Source organism: Vanessa atalanta, chromosome 1, assembly GCF_905147765.1.
Source record: "Vanessa atalanta chromosome 1, ilVanAtal1.2, whole genome shotgun sequence".
Lineage (NCBI taxonomy): Eukaryota > Metazoa > Arthropoda > Insecta > Lepidoptera > Nymphalidae > Vanessa > Vanessa atalanta.
The window spans coordinates 3,559,626-3,572,468 of NC_061871.1; the positions used below are offsets into that span (position 1 = coordinate 3,559,626).

At 31.2% G+C, this 12,843-nt stretch overlaps 2 protein-coding genes across 2 annotated transcripts in view; one reads left to right on the forward strand and one right to left on the reverse strand.

Moving 5' to 3' along the window:
- LOC125069961 (ADP-ribosylation factor 6) overlaps nucleotides 1–7,533 on the forward strand; it is a 38,878-nt gene extending 31,345 nt beyond the window's left edge. Inside the window, exons 4-7 of the mRNA XM_047679638.1 lie at nucleotides 921–1,076; nucleotides 2,178–2,324; nucleotides 2,647–2,830; nucleotides 3,828–7,533. Coding sequence (XP_047535594.1) covers nucleotides 921–1,076; nucleotides 2,178–2,324; nucleotides 2,647–2,789 — 446 coding nt within the window. The 3' untranslated portion in view covers nucleotides 2,790–2,830; nucleotides 3,828–7,533. The remainder of the gene's footprint in view (nucleotides 1–920; nucleotides 1,077–2,177; nucleotides 2,325–2,646; nucleotides 2,831–3,827) is intronic.
- Nucleotides 7,534–8,470: 937 nt separating this feature from the next.
- Nucleotides 8,471–12,418, reverse strand: LOC125065123. The gene is made up of 6 exons (XM_047672573.1): nucleotides 12,083–12,418; nucleotides 11,102–11,224; nucleotides 10,667–10,799; nucleotides 10,086–10,172; nucleotides 8,988–9,120; nucleotides 8,471–8,663 (listed from the first exon to the last, which is right to left on the reverse strand). The coding sequence occupies exons 1-6, from the start codon at nucleotides 12,335–12,337 to the stop codon at nucleotides 8,498–8,500; spliced, it is 897 nt and encodes a 298-aa protein (XP_047528529.1). The 5' UTR covers nucleotides 12,338–12,418; the 3' UTR covers nucleotides 8,471–8,497.
- Between the last annotated feature and the right edge of the window lie 425 nt (nucleotides 12,419–12,843).

Consider the following 12,843-nt stretch of genomic DNA (forward strand, 5'->3'; position numbering starts at 1 on the left):
TTTTTATTCTTTGTAATAAAACTATTAACAAATATCAAATTTGATATTTATCAATGTTATTAATTTTTCCAGTATTTACTGGAAGGGACAATATGTTTCACCTAGTCTTATAAATATAGATCTATTTATATATCTTTTTTTTTATACGTGAAGGAAAATACATTCGAAAAAGACTATGTACAGTCATCATCTGAAACACTCGTTGTTTTTTTTTTATAATATTTTGCAATTTGCAATATTCGTTTCTTATACTGCCGGAGCTAATAGAATAATATCCAAAATAAATCAAAAAACAGCCTAACCGACTCACCCAATAATGTTACATATAGGTACATATGGCCCGCCACTTGTGACCTTTGTTGTGTTTTTTTTTACACACAAGTTTTGTTTACAATTTTAATACCAGCCCTTAATTCCAACCTAGCTTTCGCTGTCTTTCGGAAGTCAGTTTTTGTATTTAACTTTTCATTTTTGTCGTTCTTCGTAAGTGTAACTAAAAATAATTATTTAGTTCTTTGGTAAATATTAGTTTTATCTACACTGTAGAAAGATGAATTTGCCTTTCGAGTTTATTGTTGATAGAATACGCCCGAGGCATCGTTCTCGTTTCCATGAATACTTGAAGTTATTATTAGCTTTGCTATAATAACAAACCCATCCTCTTATTTAAATTATAATTTAATAATTATTAGATAGAATTATATAATAATAATATCTGCAGCTTAAATGCGGAACAGCACTAACTTTAGAAGATTCGTTTGTTATGAATTCCTCCACAAGTGAAAGAGGATGTCGTAAAACCTGCATAGATATGAAATTCTAGATCTTCTGTTTGGTGACAAAAGTTCCAAACCTTCTGGAAAGGGATCTAATGAAAAAAGTAACTTTACCGAGTAAATTTCCTTAATAACACGTTTCAGCTATTTTATATAAATTAAAATTAGGTCAGTCTGTCACAACGATACCTACGGTCGGTTTCAACGTGGAAACTGTTACGTATAAGAATGTCAAATTTAACGTGTGGGACGTCGGGGGGCAGGACAAAATACGGCCGCTCTGGAGGCATTATTACACAGGTAACATTACAATAATACACTACTAATCTATAGTAATCTATTTTTTACAATTGTAATTTAACAAGGAAACTTCTTCTTCAAGGAAGAAAAAAAAACGAAAATTATTTTGTATGAAATTTAATTATTTAAAAAAAAAACAACCTGTATTTTCAATTTTTAAAATATGTAGTTCCTGAATGAAAACTTGCTCAATAGTAATAAAATCAAAAAGTTCACTGTTGTTCAGCTTAAGACCCGTAATATACGGTTAGAAACTGAGTATTATGTTTCGATATCAGCTCGATAGAAAATATACGATCGTTATAACTTGGTACATGTGAATTATGTTTAAGTTAATTGACCACAAATAAGACAAGTTATAATAGTTCGCATAAGATGCAAAACTTTAATACTAAAATATATGGAAAGAAAAACGTACAAAAACGCGTTTTACGAGTACGTAATACTTTTTGTAGTTGTTTTGACTGCTGTTGTATTAACAATGTAACACCTTACTTGTTTAAATTGTACCTAAACTTACGTTACTATAAACATTTTGCTAACCAGCCATTGTTTAAAATTATATATAAAATTATTATATGTTTATATCGTATGTTTTTTTTGGGATTAATAGACCTTGACACCGTCTTCGATTCCATCTATAGCCATGTATAGCTTTGAATGCTAATTAATACTAATTAATACAACAGTTTTAAATCAATTAAGAAAATACAGTTTGACTTTTTTGGTAAACCTCACCATGTAAGGTATTATACTATTTAAGAATGCGATGGATTTTTTTTTAAATTTATTAGATGTTAATTTGAAACAAAGCAGTTTCTAGATTTGTGTGTGTAAACTGCAGTATTTCTGGCTTAATTTCGGATCGTAGTCAACAGCAAAGTTCGTGCTGATAACGTCACAAGAAAATGGAACTCTAAAATTTAAGATTATTATTATTTAATATAATTGAATTTTTTTGTTTTGTAGGTAGTTGTTACATTGTTATTGAATATCGGGAAAGTCAATAAGAAATTATTAATACCTATTTTAAAAAAATCTTGATTTTATTTAAATAATTATGTTTATTGTTATAATTTTTTTTTTTCGTTTCGTTTCCAGGCACTCAGGGTCTGATATTCGTAGTCGACTGCGCCGACCGAGATCGCATTGACGAGGCGCGGCAGGAGTTGCACCGGATCATAAACGACCGAGAGATGCGCGACGCTATTATACTCATATTTGCCAATAAGCAAGACTTGCCTGATGGTATGTTTAAACTACGTGTACTTATACATTTTTTTTTAACTTTAAGACAGACTTGAATATATCTATACTATAAGTGCACTTAATCCCTTAAGTGGAAACATAATATGATGCTTACTTTTTTAAAAGGTATTATAGGTAGGCATAAGTGCAAATCGACCACCGGATCCGGCCAGAGACATTGGCAGTAAGAAATATTAACCATTGTTTACAATGTCAGTGTGCTAGCAATCTTGGTATCTAAGATATTAGATTATACACGTTGTATCAAATGATTTTCATTATATTATTTTTTAATGTTATTTAAACTTTGTACCATTTCCAGCAATGAAGCCGCACGAAATCCAAGAGAAGCTCGGTTTGACTAGAATTCGCGACCGTAACTGGTACGTGCAGCCGTCGTGTGCGACATCCGGTGACGGTCTGTACGAGGGCCTCACGTGGCTCACCACCAACCACAAGTTATGAGCTGCGGAGTAGGCGGCCGCTAGCCGCCTCCAGCACGCACGGTGAGATTCTTACACAAACCGTATTTTCGTACTACCAAAAATGTAATTATATTAAATTTATTTTGATAGCAATCAGATGGTAGATGATAATTTTATAGTGTACGGTATACTAGGTCGTAGTATACGGTACCAAGGTTATATTAGTTGGCGTATGTAGATCTTAACCAATGATAATGGGATCAAATTTGGGCAGGAACCACTCAGTTTGTAAGTGGTTAATTTGTTTTTACAATTCATTTGGCGGTTGGCTATTAAGAATAACATCAAAGGAAACCTGCATGTGTTAAATTCTGTCACACGTATATCCAACAATCAGCTATGAAAAAGTGTAGTGTGTGTGTATTTTCGTAGTTTTTCGGACAGGATATATAAAATTAACGACAATTCATTTATAAAAAAGAGTACATAGTAATGTTTGTAACCATTCTCCTTGGTAAAACTGGTGGATGCTTTTAGCTTTACCTCTGACGGCCGCTTCAATCCTCTATAACTACAGTACAGTTACTACAGTAATTAATTTCATTTTGATGATGTTCATTCCACCCAAAAGTTGGCAATATTTTATGTTCTATTAAATCTAAATTATAATCTAAATTTGTATATGAGAATTGGCATCATAGCATATATTCAGTATAAAAAAAATATCCAATGAAAATGGTCTAGCCTCTATTTGCATCTCGCTCGCACTCGTTATCTACACTCTGCCGACGGGTGCGAGTATCGATAAAGATAGTTTTCAATTCCATTCTCTATCATATCAAATAAATATTAAACAATTAATTTGAAATGCTATGTGACCTCTAAAATTTTCATAAAGCAGATTATAACACGGAATGCTTAGGAAAAAAAATCTAAACTAGAACTCAATTTTTAGTTTATTGGTCCTCCCCAATAGTCAATATGTATCATTTATATATTCCTGTACTATAAAGATAGTTCGTCGTCATCATAATCTTTAAATAAAAAGGGAAACTTAACTGTGATTTGTTAATTTCAGGTGAGGATTTCGATGCCATTTATAATAAGTAAGCTGCGTCCGTGCTTGTCGGATCTAGAAATTTCCACGTGAACCAGTGTCGATCGATTGGACTTAACGCGAGTGGTGCACAGACTGTCGAGCAGTGAAACGACTATGGACTATTCAACGTTAGTTAGTCATACAAGTGAACTAATTGTCACACAAATGATAAATCAATTATTCCATTATTTAAATGAAAATTAGAGCTTTGTTGTATCGAAATATTTGATTATTATTTTTTTATGTTATTTAAAAGGAAATGATTACGTAGAGTAAATGATTTTTTTTTTTATTAATATTATAATTTAAACGTGTACCTCCAATTTTGTTTGTATGATAGTAAGTTAGTTTCGGAGCTAATACATTATAGTAATCGATTAAGAGTCGGCGATCGAAGGATGTTCTTATACGAGTATTTATAAAGCAATAATGGAAGCACGCCTGCGTTTATTTAGAAGAATATTGTACAGTAGCTTATGGAAATTGGTACGCAGTTTATATACAGTAGATGATGACTCGAGATAGACTGAAAGTTTTCGCACTCATAGTTTAAATTTATAACGAAAATTTAAAGTAAATTTAAATTCTTTAAAAAGACAGCGCTATATAAAGTTAGGATGTTTGAAACGTTCATACTTTAAGGTGTAATTCCAATGAATGATTATCTATTTTGTTATTCACAATATAATTGCTTAATATAATAAAAATAAAACACTAACACTTTTTTGTTATAGGTAAGATAAATAAATATATTAAATGAAAAAGTAAATTTAAATTACTTTAACAAATATTATCATTTCGATTTTAGATTGAAGAAAAATTTAATAAAAACTTTTTTAAATCAATTATAAATGTCAAAAATGTTGCCATTTACGGGCCTTGTAATTTATTTAAATAAATACATATTATATTTTCAACAGTTCTAAATTGTTGGGAGAAGAGTCACAAATGTTAAAAAATTAAATAAAAATCACTAATACAAGGGATATTAGCGAATTGTGCAGTTTTTAGAATACAGTAATTGTTATATGAATGAGCCATTACGTGAATATTTCAAATTGGAATACACCCTTCATATTTAGGTATATATTGCATTCATAAAATGCTTCAACGAAAAGCCTATTTCAATATTTTGTAATTTTTTCATATAATCCTAAAAAGTCATTGAAGTGTCGCAAAATATTATTTTTATTAAATAATATTTATATAATGACATTAATTTTATGATTTTTCGATCTTTGCTTTGAAAATATGCGAATATGTTAATCCAGGAATTGATCGGTGTCCGCTGGTAGGCTTGTGTTTCAGCTTTAGGTGTTTTTAATTCTAGAATTACTCGGGACCATCTTGGTTTATGGATGTCAATGTTCTGTAGAGAAGACTTGTAAAGAGGATTGATTGCTATCAAATAGTTTAACGAATTGACAAGTGAACATGCGATTCATATTAGATACAAAATAATTAGTTATATTATATACAACTTTGAAGTAAATATTAATAATTTAGAAGCTTGTCAATTAATTTTTATTACTATAATGTCTATGGTCTGGTGTTACGGCCAATATTTTTGAATCATATGTAAATCACAAGTTTCCATTTGTCAAATCATTTAACAGAAAGCTTAACATTAATACAACTATATTGCGCAAAAGGCACATGTTATGTAAAATAACACATCTCTCCATTGTTTCTATTTTGATTAACAAAATTAAGGGTTATTGATATTCGTCCCTGTAGGACCAAACCACAGATTAAACATTATTTCGCTTTCGATTGAATTGCCATTTTAAGCGCATTCGTTTATCAATACTTTTGCTGAGTTACAATATTTGAAACAAAAAAAAAAAAACTTCAATTAAAATTTTAGAACACCACCTATTTTATTGAATATAAATTTAATTAAAAATATTAATTCGAATGAAATCATCTGTAAGTGACGCGACAAGGAAGGAGAGTGAAGTAATATTAGTGGTATGTATCTGTGCCAAGTATTTCTTATGAAAATTTTAGTATGTTTTACAATCCTCTTTATATTTCTTGAAAGCGTTGTCTTCACGCACACAGACACGTATTTTTCCCACCTAAAAATTGTTCAACTATAAACAATACTTCCAAGACAATGATACTTCTTTTATTTTTAATTTAGTAACAGAATGATCGAAGTGTATATGACAGGAGTGAAACCTTTTTGCGTCCAATGCTACACTTACAAACTTGCAGATAAATTCGATAGACTACAATATGTGCCCAAAGAAGTTTCACTTCAAAATTATTACACAACAATATGTTCTTAATATACTTTAATTAAAAATATTTCATTTCGTATAGTTGCTTTAAATCTTCAATAGATGATGTTAAAGGTGATATCAGTACGCTTGTGTTAAAATAAATGGTTTCTTCAAAGATATATTTCAATATATTGCAGCCCAGAACGTAGATTTAACGATTATGGTCAAATTAGTCGTGTATGTTTTGTGAAGAAATTATGACAAGATTTGACCTTAGTTAGTCTGGACTGTGTAGTTGTTGACAACTAAATTTCGAGTGCCAACGGTTGTTGCTATCTGTCCACCAAGGTCATCACTGTTGGACTATGGCTGCCAACCGTACAGCAAGCTGTTTATAATACTTTGAAAAGTTTCTGTCATCTGTCATGTATCATGTAAAACTTTTTCAAGGTCAACGAATGATATATTCTAATGTTGACAATAATGTGTGCCTCCTTAAAAATAGTATGTGAACCGTACTAGCTACACGCTCATAATTATCGGCTATATAAATTACTCCGTGATAAAGGAGGAAGGAAATCGTAGGTTTGTATAATGGTTTTTTGGTCTATGATTTGAAAGAACATCATGAAGTTTATGAGATTCCTAGAGAAAATGAAAAACATCATGTTTAGTGTTAACCTAATCTAAACATAGCTCGTTGCGTGTAGCCGTACTCGTACGTACGCACAGGCCCTAGTTAACATATTTTGTTTCATTATATTCGACATTAAGATATTTAATATTAATATTGTTGTATTGGAGAGACCATTAAATAAATTATTATTTTAAGACCTATTATTTTTTACTTTAGTATTTGTTACAGTTTCTTATTTTTGTACTTCGATATTTTATGTTATTCCTTCAAAGAAATTAGGTTTAATGTAACTACAGATGATTCATAAAATTCCTTTCTAAATGTAATAAATATATATTTTTTGTATGAAAACAATGATAAGTGTCTGGTTGTTTATAATTATAAATTGATCTGGTATAAGTTCATTATTGGTGATTATTTTGTAAGTTTTTTTTTTTGTTCTAAAATAATACGCCTTTAATAAGGTTCTTCCATTGAATAGAAGTTATTGTAACCAAGATTTGTAAAATCAAGAAGCTTTTATACCCTAAATCCTATTTCGAAATAGTTTAAGAAAATGTTGTAAGGAATGACTCGGGCGTAAGTTTTAGTTAAATAAAATTCACAACCCTATGAAATTATTTGGATGTATTTAATTTTTAGATATATTAAAGTGCTATATTGTAGCACAGAACGATGTGAATTGTAGGATTGTTTTCTTTTTTAATCGTTTCAATGGTATTGCTTGGTTGTAAATTATCTCGAAAGGTATGCGTCGTTGCGTTACAGTCTGCTGTATAATATTGTAGAAAAGTTATTCAATATAAATTCACACTTATAATGCGAGTTTTTTTTTAATGTTTCGTATTTTATTCCTCTTTATTATAAGAGTCGTTAATATGTATAGTAATGGATAATTGATTAGTCTTAAATTATTTTTTTTGTTTTATTAACAAATAGGTGTGACAAATTCTTGCAATTACGTCGCCAACAAATAAATTATCAACTCTTTCGGTGAAATCTACCTATAAAAAATTGTTAAAACTAGGGGCGGTGTCTCATTTGGAGCATTCGTCGGTATTATAACAGTTCAAGTTCGAATATCAATGAAGCAATTTGTAAAATTACACCCGAGAGAGAGTAGAATCGAGCATTAAAGTCTTAAAACTTTGACTCAGGCAAATGCTCAAACTGAAATCCTAGATAGTCACATCACGGGCAGATGCTGTCGATGAAGCACCGCCTTAAGTTAATCTTTAAAACTCCTCACTCAAGTTGAAAATTGTAGGTGACTCCATAAATTCCACAAGGCCTGCTTCGGTATGTGTACATTGAATTAGTATTAGTAATAGTAATAGTATCCAGTATCCTATTTTAGAATAAATTTTGCAAGTAAAATTTATATTAAGTTTGCTTTGTTATACATTTTTAAATTGAATTAAAAAAATATATAAATGGAACAATTTTAACAAACATTAGTATTGATATGGATATTTATTTTATATTTATGTTGAAATTGGTAAAAAACAAATTTCGTAAAACCGCACGATAAAAAAATATTTAACGAGCTTGATATTAATAGTAATTAATAAAACATATCATCTATGATCCAAGCTAGATACATCATAATTTTCCCTAGTTTATTCTTAAACGTCTGTTTAAGTTTTCTCCACTTGCAGCGAGTTTTAAGACCTTTGTACATTAGCTTACATCTTGTAGCTTTCAACTTTTTAAAGCTAGAAAGTCTTCATCATTTATAATCTATTGACAAAGAATGATCAGTCAATTCTTATATTGTTGATTGTTCATTCAAATGTTTTTTTTTCTGAGCCGTTGTGAGAAGACCCAGCAGTGACGTCATCGCAGCGAGGTGGAAGTATAATTTGTAGTTCTTCATAGAGTGGGATTTCATCCTCGGGAATGGGGTCAGCTAAAATAGGTGTGGCGCAGTCATCGTTTGCAGAAGCATTGCTGTAAAAAATAATAATTTTTGAATTAAATACTTACATATAAACTACCAAAAGGCACGAGGTCAAGATAGCACTCAACATGCTAATAATCAGTGTCTATGTTTTTTCCCATATATAAATTTTTAATATGATTTGGCAAGGTAACGAATAATTTGTACATAAAACAAAACACGTTCTATACTGTTTTTACTTAAATAACGCTTGTTTCCTATTTTTCTACTTTCCTCAGACGCTACGTATCTATGTAATCATAGATGAATTAAATATATAATGTGATTGAGTTCGACATTATATATCAAATTTGAATACTAGTATTGTAGCTTACTCCAGTTGATCACCAGCTTTGGCTCCAGCTAGAACGGAGGTATATAGTCTCGCACGCGCTCCATGGAGTCGCATACCGGCCGGTACATCATCCGCACAAGATCTTGTCTCTGGGATTGGATGTAGATTACCTCCTGCGAAAACCAATACACTTTACACGATATAACTATTTCAAAGTTTTATAATTGTGACAATAATGAATGAATGGCTGTTTCAAATAACTAAAATTGTACATGGAAAATGGTTAAAAAAAAAAATATATATATCCCGCTGAGTTTTTTTCGCCAGTTCTTCTCAGGTCCGAGGTGCTAAATTCCGAACCGGTGGTAGATTTTTGACAATCAATAAGCAAGTGTAAACACTTCTATATTGAATAAAGATTTTTGACTTTGACTTTGAAAATAGTGCCCCATCTGCACTTAACATCTTAGTTGACGGCGCATTGCAAGTAATACTAAGTATTTGTAAATGTTCCAGTGTGGTGACTCTCTGGTGAACTAAGTATTTGCTCGTCATTTTTCTATTACAAATTAAAGCACAAATTATAGTATTTGTGATATTGTAGATTTAAATGCCTAAACCGACACTTAATTCAACCATTGGACAAAAATTGCAACGATACTCATTAGTTTATTCGCATTTTTATTTTGCTGTCTCCTGATGTTTTCGACCATCATGGCGAGCCGATTTAATTCTTAACTAAACTCCTAATTAAAGCAATCGTAGGGAATGATGTACTTGGTGGTAGGGCTTTGTGTAACCCCGTCTGGGTAGGTACCATCCACTTATCAGATATTCTACCGTCAAACATTATAACTCATTACTGTTGTGTTCCTTTTTGAAGGGTGAATGAGCCAGTGTAACTACAGACACAAGGGATATAACCTCTTAGTTCCCAAGGTTGATGGCGCATTGGCGATGTAAGGATTGGTGACCACTTATAATCAGGTGTGAGATTCCTTCGTCTGCCTACCTATATCATAAAAATAAACAACTATGTGTCATATTTAGGTATACGAAAAACTTAAAATACTATTATGAGTAGGTACGTACGTTTTACGTAAGTAATTGCCTATTTAATTATAATAAAATGTTTTACCTTCTTCTAAATTGGTTTTATCTCGAACTTTTCTTGATCGATCGTTTTCATCTGGAGGTAAAACCATGAAGGTTTCTTTTGGGGTTTCTGTAATGAATATTTAATATACTTAAACTTGCTCATAACCGCGGCTTTCCTTGGGTAGATTTTTTTTTGTCACTACGTTTTAATGAATTTATCTTACACAAATGAATCATGAAGTTTCTTCAATCGATTACTGGTTATTCTCGATGGATTTAATTTGATTTAATAAATTAGTTTACTGAATCTCTTTATTTGTGTTATACAAGTTATACATCATCATCATCCCAATTTTACTTGGGGTCGGCGCAGCATGTCATGTTATACAAGTTATACAATTGAATTATTTTAAAAACTAATCTGGTAAGGAAAACAGACAATATTCTTCAATAATAAGATTCTCTAAAAGCTTATTTCTAAGTCATGAGGATCCAGTTTTCTATCGAATTTTAGTTATTTAACCAAAAAGCTTGTAATTATTTATTGCCTATATTAATTAGGTAGGTAGATAATATTTTTATCAGATAGGCCTCTTTTATTAATATAGATATATTTCTTACCTCTCTTCTTTCCACGCGTTGGGATATCCGCGTAGCCGCGAAACAATGACTCAAGTTCATCCGGTGTCATACGTCGGAGATACGGTACACGCTTTAGGTCGGGGCGGTGAAGTGATCGAAATGAGTTTCTGTGCTGTATAGGTATAAAACGTATTACATATAATAAAAGACATTGCTTTGTTTCTCTTTTGTTATAAAAGACAAAACGTTTATACAAAAGAATATACAAAAATATTCCTTAAAAGCTGATATACATACTATTAATAAGAAATAACAATAAATTTGTAACCCATACTTTACGTTTGTATACGGTAATATAATCAATTTACCAGTTACAAATTTTAAAAAGTTTATTCATGCTAAATTAATAAATAAGTCTTATTATTCAATAAAAGAATACTTTTTAGAAAAAAGCGCCCGGATACCATATAATACCTTAACAAGCCCCGGGGGCACTTGCATCCTTTCGCAAGCACAAGACATACTCAAACACTGGACCACGCTGTCATGTTTCACTGAAATAGCTGATAGGCCGGTACGAACCAAATCTTCGTTAATCTAAAGAGCAAATTCAAAGTTTAAAAGCTATTGATGTATTTATATCTCAAAAATAATGGAAAAATAATTACTTATAAAGTATTGACGTTTGAATTGAAATTTATTAAGTACTATATTTTTCTTCGAAGAAAATATAATACACAGCGACTAATTTAATTTATATAAAATAAAGGCTAATATATTTTCTTTATCGCTCAAAAAGATCTACAGAAAAATAGCAACTAGATTTTATAAAAAGTCTTTGTTTCGTTGGTCTTTCTTTTACATTTTGATCGACGGGTCCAATGTAACGGTGTGTTTTTGTTCGTCGCCTAAAATCGCTTAGTGAAGCCGGTAGATTAAATTCAGATCGCGTCAGTTTCCATTTATTTTCTGTGTTTGACAGGAAAGGCCGATTTCAAAGCACCCCGGCCTCTTTTTAGACCGTTGTTATTAATAGAAGGAAAGAACGATAAGAAAATGGGTTGGAATTTAGATAGATTCTGGCTTCTGCGCTTTTAAATACTCATGCACATTTAAAATTAGATACACATGTATGATATAACTTAATTGATGACAAAAATAATTTCCAGTAAATAATACTCAGCATTTACCTACAACGTATTTTTGCAAATTAAAATTACAAATTATTTGCTCCTTAATTCTAATTACAATTTTTTTAAAGATAAATAAAGGTACAAAACGCTAGGGGAGAACATCCAGCAAGTCCTCCGAATACTAACTGCTTGAAAGTAAAGAATAGAATAATTGATACTCCGATCCACATACTCGTCAACAATCCACATATGAGTAAAAATAATGAAGTTGACATTAAAACTTTTTGATACCTTAAACGATATTTTTATTTGCCTGCCTTACCTGCAACTCTTTCCCTTCACAACACGGCACAAGCTGCGGCATCACGACTGTCTCATCTTTAATCTTTTGTGCGCTATTTAAATCTATCTGCATATTATCTCCACTCGCGACCGGATTCATCACAAATATGGATGCATTTGACGACCGCTTCTCTTTCACTTCGATGTTATGCGAGGACGCATCTTTTAAGGATGTGTGCACGTTTCCAATATCTTTAACGGTTAGAATAGACGTCTGTTCGTGTAACAATTGCATTGTGGTTGGTTCTATTTATTTTTCTTGGGTTTGAGATTTTTTTTTGAGTGTTACGTTTTTTTACATGATCACTGAAATTTTAACACTGACAAGACGTTTCCATTTTTGAAATTTGTATTTTTTTAATTAGAATTTCGCACAGTCAAACCGTCAATTTTGTAAAAACTCATTAATAGTATCAATCAAATAACATAAAACAAACTTAGATTTTTTTTGCCTCATAAGTATAATAATAAAATCATTAAAATTCGGTAAAACCAGATTACCTAAACGCGTATAAGGTATAAGGGTACAGATACCAAATGAGGCGTACTTTATGTACCCATCGCCGTATCCACTCTTATTATGTGGTTAAGGGGCGCGTATCGAATGCGGATCACGTAGCGACACTTCAGTCAAAACACCCCTTAGGGTGAAAGTACTTCGGAGCTGGCAATGAATGCCCACTTAGGCTTTTTCTTGGCCAAGTCTATGTACATCGCTTCGAGTAATGTGTTATTGACTGA